The 6018-nt window shown below is 48.6% G+C and overlaps 1 protein-coding gene across 1 annotated transcript in view; it reads left to right on the plus strand.

The window, feature by feature from the left end:
• Positions 1-3809: 3809 nt before the first annotated feature.
• Positions 3810-6018, plus strand: part of PIGK (phosphatidylinositol glycan anchor biosynthesis class K) — a 90433-nt gene continuing 88224 nt past the window's right edge. Inside the window, exons 1-3 of the mRNA XM_027874032.1 lie at positions 3810-4003; positions 4799-4911; positions 4971-5104. Of these exons, the coding sequence (XP_027729833.1) occupies positions 3810-4003; positions 4799-4911; positions 4971-5104 (441 nt within the window). The remainder of the gene's footprint in view (positions 4004-4798; positions 4912-4970; positions 5105-6018) is intronic.

The raw sequence follows: 6018 nt of genomic DNA on the forward strand, positions 1-6018 counted from the left end.
CCCAAGGAAAGATAACACTGAGAATCTGTGCTTTCAGCACTGCTGCTCTTGAGTCCCCACCAGTGGGCTCCCAATTGACAAACAGCCAGACAAGTAATTCACTTTTAGGAAAGGTATTAATTGATATGATATGATGAGTTGATATAAATCCTCCTCCATCCCCCTTCTCCAATCCTACTTGTCCCAAGCCTGGTGTACTTTCCCACCACCATAGACACCATCTGTGGAAAGAGGAGGCTCCAATGTAAAGGACAAGCATAGGGAGGAGCATGAGTGACAAAGAGGAGCCTCCCAGGTCCAGTTCCTGGGAGCATTTTTCTCTCTTTAAGGATCCTTATGACGTTCCTCATGGGTACAGCTCTCCGCTGGGCTTCAAGGATTGGCGCCTTGAGTCTTGAGTCCAGAACTAATGGTCCTTTCTACCCAGGAGCTCCCTGAAGTGGCCTTTCTTTGGTTGACTCTTGTTCTGGGTTCTTAGGCTGTTGCTGCGTCTCTCCACTGCCCTGAACTCTTCATCCTGGATAGATGAGGCTAACCCTCATGATGGTTTGGGCTGGAATCAGGGAGGGAACATGTGCACATGCTCCAGAGACTGGCTTTCATGGGTCCACACTGACATACTCCCATGGAGCCAACGGGGCAGAAAATCACCTCCCTGTCACTTCTACCCATTCCTCCTCATTGTACTCTATGAAGCCAAGGTGTCAGATCTAATCCTTGCAAATATTCCCTTGAAGACAGCATTGTGTTCCCTAGCTCTACTCCAGGCTTCCTATTTCCAGGTGAATTATGCCCACCTCCTTCACCTGACCCTGGTAATCCTCTCCTGAAATGTTTTATACAGTCACCCCTCAGTACCTTGATTCTCCTCCTATGGGTCTAGTTTATATTCCTCCCCCCTTTGTAGTACCTGACACATAGCACTTAATAAATGATTGTTCTGTCTATCTGCTCTCTTGTTTAGAGCATGAGTCAGGGACAGGGTCCAGAAATGGCAAGGCTGTGTTGTCAGGACTGCCAGGAGTCTTCCCTGACATTGACATGGGTCTGCGTCTCTCTCATTGTCCCTGGCACTTGTGAGAGTGGCCACAAAAGCTGCCTGCGCGTCGGTGATTTCTTTTCCTCCTGGCTGTCCTTGTGTTCTCAGTTCTATCCATGCCCGCTGCTGAGGGGTCTGCTTCCCCATTATTAGGTAAGTCTGTGATATGGCATCAATCTGAGAACTCCAGTTCATTTGGTGAGTAGAGGGTCGACAGCGCCACACACGATAGCAGCATGGATTTCCTCCTTTATTGTTTCAGGATCTGGCACAAACCATTCCCAGTCTCCTGGAGAGTTGCTACCCGAGAAGCAGATCATGCATCAGTGTACTGCTCATGTCATGGGGCGCAGTACCACAAAGGGCTCCAGCTTCCCCTTGCCTCACCTCAGCCTTTGATTTCACCACCACCGTCTTTCTCTGTGTGAATTACCATTTACTATGGAGTCTTGTTTTTTGGTGTTAACCCAGGCACAAAATGACCTTCTTACAGCATAAGAAAATTAGGAGGGTGTGCTCTTGATTAATTCAGTTCCTTTCATGGTGAGTGGAAACTGCTGAATTTGGAAGTCTTGGGTTCAAATCCTAGCTCTCTACTTACTAGCCTTGTGACTTTGTGCAAACCAAGTCACCCTCCATATGTGAATTTCCCCTTAAGCAAAATGAGGAGATTGGAAGAGATGAACTCTGAGGTCGAAATTGATATTCTATATGGCTCTAAATCTATGCTCCTAAAAGAGAGACTCTCCCAACAGGGAAATCATGGATAAATTAAGGACAAAGGTGGTATTGGAATAACTGCCAGTGAAATGTGTTGCAGCAAGTGCAATGTTTTACATTAACAGTAATATGAACAGTAACAAGCAGTTATGAGCAATTCTGGGTGGAGAAGCTGTGGTGGAACTATTTGGAAGGTCTCAGACTAAGAGTTAAGGGGTTGATGCAGACATTTTATTCCTGAAGACTTGGCCAGAGGAATAAACCTTCGCTCTAAGTGGTGGGATCCACCTGGATGAGAGGAAAGAGCAAATTGTGTTTAAATTGTGCAAATTGTGTACAGACACACTCCTATGTCTATATACAGATACATGGGTGGGTCTGCACACGTATATATAAACTTAGACATATAGATGCATCATTCTCTTGTCTCCCCCAACTCCCAAACACCTGGGACTTGTGGGAGGTAAGAGAATCTTGAAGACCCAGTACAGTGGGGAATAGATGGGTTTTCCCAGTCTCCCTTGTATTGAGAGTATCAGTGCCATGATGGACTTGATCTCCATGGCAGTAGCCCAACCACAGGGCTAAAAGCCTTGGTAAGAACCTCTCACCTAGAAGTCTCCCATAAGACTGTAGGAAATGAAGGTGACAGAGAATGACTGTGTTCTGGTCCAGAGGGCAAGGCAGTTGAGATGTGGAATAGATATGAGTTAGGAAGAAACTTATGATTACTCTTGATTTTGAGATATGTTGGGGCCTCCACCTGAGAAAAAGGGGGCCCAAGTGCCATCTGGTTTAAGGGCTTCAGGTAACCCTGTTTCTTGGAGAAAAGTAAGAAAGCAGATTGGGGAGTATTCCCCAACAAAGTGGTCTGCAGTGGAAGCTCAGACACAGGGATAGGGCATGGAAAGAGATGTCATGACATGACCGGTCAAAGGGATCTGAGGGCAGATAGTTCTGGGCATAGCAGATGCAGACACAAATGAGGCAGTATTGGGGTCCCTGGGGCTCAAGCAGTCTAATACGAGTTGCAGAAAGTGCTCAGTCCACTATATATTTCCCAATAAAAAACATAAGCATGCCCAGGTGACAGCCCATTTTCCCCACTTTGATCTGGTCACCATCCTTAAGGGGAGCTGGGTGGATAAGTTCCAGGGCTTTCTGGAAGCCTTTAGCCAGGAATGGGCTGGCCACTCTGTACTGTGATTACTATTGCCCCATAGAGCTCCCACCTAATGTGTGCCTGATCACCCAGGTACCCCACACACCTATGCTTCGCAGCTTGTGCTCCCCACTGAGTGAAATGTATTTGTGGAGGAGCAGGCTCAAGATCCTTGGGGGAATGTTTTGTTCTTACTATTTCATTCAATGCCTTTTCACTAAGCTACATGTGTTCTTGGCTGACTAATAAAATTAGGTACAGTGGTGGGGGCTCAGAATCTCTGTGCTAGAAGACACCTCAAGGGCCATTGAGAACAACTGGGAACTTGCGTTCTGAGAGGATGCAGCTCCACCAGGCACGTAGCCCCTGAGTTAGTTTTTGGAAACGAGCAAGGGAAGCAGGCTCAATAGGAGAACACGTATGCCAAGGTTTTGGATGCAATCTTCTTGGCTGTCTGCAGGGCATAAAGGAGGCAAGTTACCTTCCCTCTGCAGTTGGTAGTGGAAGAGGGAATAAGCAATTATTAAGTCCCTACTGTGTGCCAGGCACTGCGCTAAGCACTTTTACAATTATTATCTCATGGGATACCCACAACAGCCCTGGGAGGTAGGTGCTACTGTTACCCCCATTTTATAATCGAGGAAACTGAGTGAATCGTATGCACTTCACCCCTGTTTGCCTCAGTTTCTTTATCTATAAAATGGGGGATTAGATTAAAACAGTACCTACCTTATTGTTCACATCCCCACTGATGTGTTTTCAGTTTGTGCTCAGCAGCCAGATGGCATCCTTGGTAACTGAGGCACTTTAATTGAGTGACAATGTAAACAAATAACAGAATGTTCTCCCATGAACCTTGAATTCAGCCTCACCAATTCATGACACTGGATGGGCAGAGTAGACCTGGCAGTGATCTTTTATGGGACATCCACATATGCCTGGGGAACACGCGTCCAGGACCGCTGCGTCAAGGCTGCTGAGGTTACCCAGGACATTGTTTTGGGGCTCTCTGCCAGAACCCTGGCCTGTCATCTGCTGCGTCTTGGCTGCTTCACTACTCCCTTGCACGCCCTGTTCTGGTGGTACTGAGGTCCATCTATTTCCATGGTTACCCAACATCCGGTCCTCCATCCACTGGGAATACTGTGTTACTTTAAGGTATTCTAAAAGCATTTATTAAATGCATACTCTATGCCAGGCAGTGTGCTAGCCCCTGGGGAAAAAAAGAACCCCCCCCCCCAATACTTCCCCTGCCTTCAGGGAGCTCACGGTCTAGGTATGACTAGATACACAAAGAAATACACAAACTATGGGGAAGGTCATCACAGAGGGGAAGGCCCCAGAAACTTAGGGGACTGGGAAAGAGCTCCTGCAGAGGGCAGGATTTGAGGTTAGTCTGGAAGAAAACTGGGGAAGGAAAGAGGCATGAAGAGGTAGAGTCTCCTTCCAGGCATGGGAGTCAACCAGGGCAATTAGATGGTGAGAGGGAAGAAGGGAGTTTTGTGTGTGAGGAGCAGAGTTGGGAGAGGGCAGTCCAATGTAAGAAGGGGACAGGAGGTCCTGGAGGGAAGAGGAAGCAGCTCTGTTTTACTGAGGAGGGAGCTGATATGGTCAGATGTAGGCTTTGCTAGGAGTGGGGAGAGGGAGGATGCAGGGGCCTGCATGAAGGGGAGTCAGTACCTGGGTGAGCTTCTGAGAGATGACCAGATGTGGTGATGGAGGCTGTGATTTGTAAGCCTCTCTCTTCCCCAGAGCAGCCCAGAGGTCACCTGTCCATAACAGTCACAAGGATTTTCTCTGCCAGGCTTGTTACGGCATGTGCAGGGACTTCATCTAAGATCAGTGCTGCCCTTTGAACTCTTCTTTTTCTTCTACAGTTCCCAAGACTGCCTCCCAGATGAGGTAGCATCACAAAGGCTCCAGCCTAAGGATGCCTCTTGCAGCCTGCCACCCCCAGGGTGCCTCCTTGAACTGCCTTCTCCCATGGAGTGTGAATAACAATGTCAGCAGGATCATTCTGGGCCTTGGTGGGGCTCCAACCCACCACAGGTATTGGACATGGAGGAGAGCAGTGGCCTGAGTCTGATGGAGCAGAAGAGGAGGAGAAGGAGGCAGAGCTGATAGGAGTCTGGCCTGCATCAGTCTGCTCAGAGTTCAAAGGGAGACCCTTGATGGCAGCTGGGGTGGCTTGAAGTTCTGGGATAGCGGGGGCTTGGGTGGAGTGGGTCAGGCCTCCCTCAGGAAATGGGAGACTGAATCCCAGGAGCACTCTCTGCCTGTGGGACCAATGCAGTTTATCTGCTGGAGTAGAGCCAAAAGGTGAGAATTAGATCCCAATTCCTTCACCAAGAGGGGTCCAGAAAGAGGAGAGAAAGAAGAGAAGAGAAGAGAAAAAAGTAGAGAGGAGAGGAGAAGAGAGAAGAGGAGAAGTGAGGGCCCAGGAGCTGACTGATGACTGCTCAGCCAGTTAGGCCAGGGTCTCATGTCCCTAATCTGCCCAAGGTCTGACTTTTCCTGGAGCACAGACACTTAGGAATGAGTAGTGACTGTGATAGCCTCACTACCCAGGCTGTGTCTGTTGGGGAAATGGGCTGGGGATCCTTCCTCTTGCCAGGGCAGTTAGGTCTGGGATGGGATGGAGTGAACACAGGCCATAGAATGGCCTCCATACCAGTCTTTCTTTACACTCTCTTCTTACCTCTTCAACTGAACCCTACAAAACAGCGACCAAAACAGGGAGTCTCTGCTCCTGAAAGAAAGAAGGGAGTGCAGGGCAAGAGGGGGATGCTGAATGCAGAGTCCTCTATATCTAGCCTGATCCCCAGGCCTTTGTAATCTCAAGGTGGCCAATGCCCTGAGGATCTTGAGTACTCAGAAAAGCCCCATCCATTCATCTATCCATCTACCCAGGCACCTATCCACCCACCCACCCATTTATCTATCCACCTATCCATTTACCTACTCATCAATCTAATCTCTCACCCACCCATCCTGCCCATCGTCTCATTCACCCATCCACCCACCCATCCATCTATCCATCAATCCATCCATCCATCCATCCATCCATCCATCCATCCATCCATCCATCCATTCACCC

The sequence above is a fragment of the Vombatus ursinus genome, unplaced genomic scaffold, assembly GCF_900497805.2.
Source record: "Vombatus ursinus unplaced genomic scaffold, bare-nosed wombat genome assembly UNPS02014804.1, whole genome shotgun sequence".
In the NCBI taxonomy this organism is placed as follows: Eukaryota; Metazoa; Chordata; class Mammalia; order Diprotodontia; family Vombatidae; genus Vombatus; species Vombatus ursinus.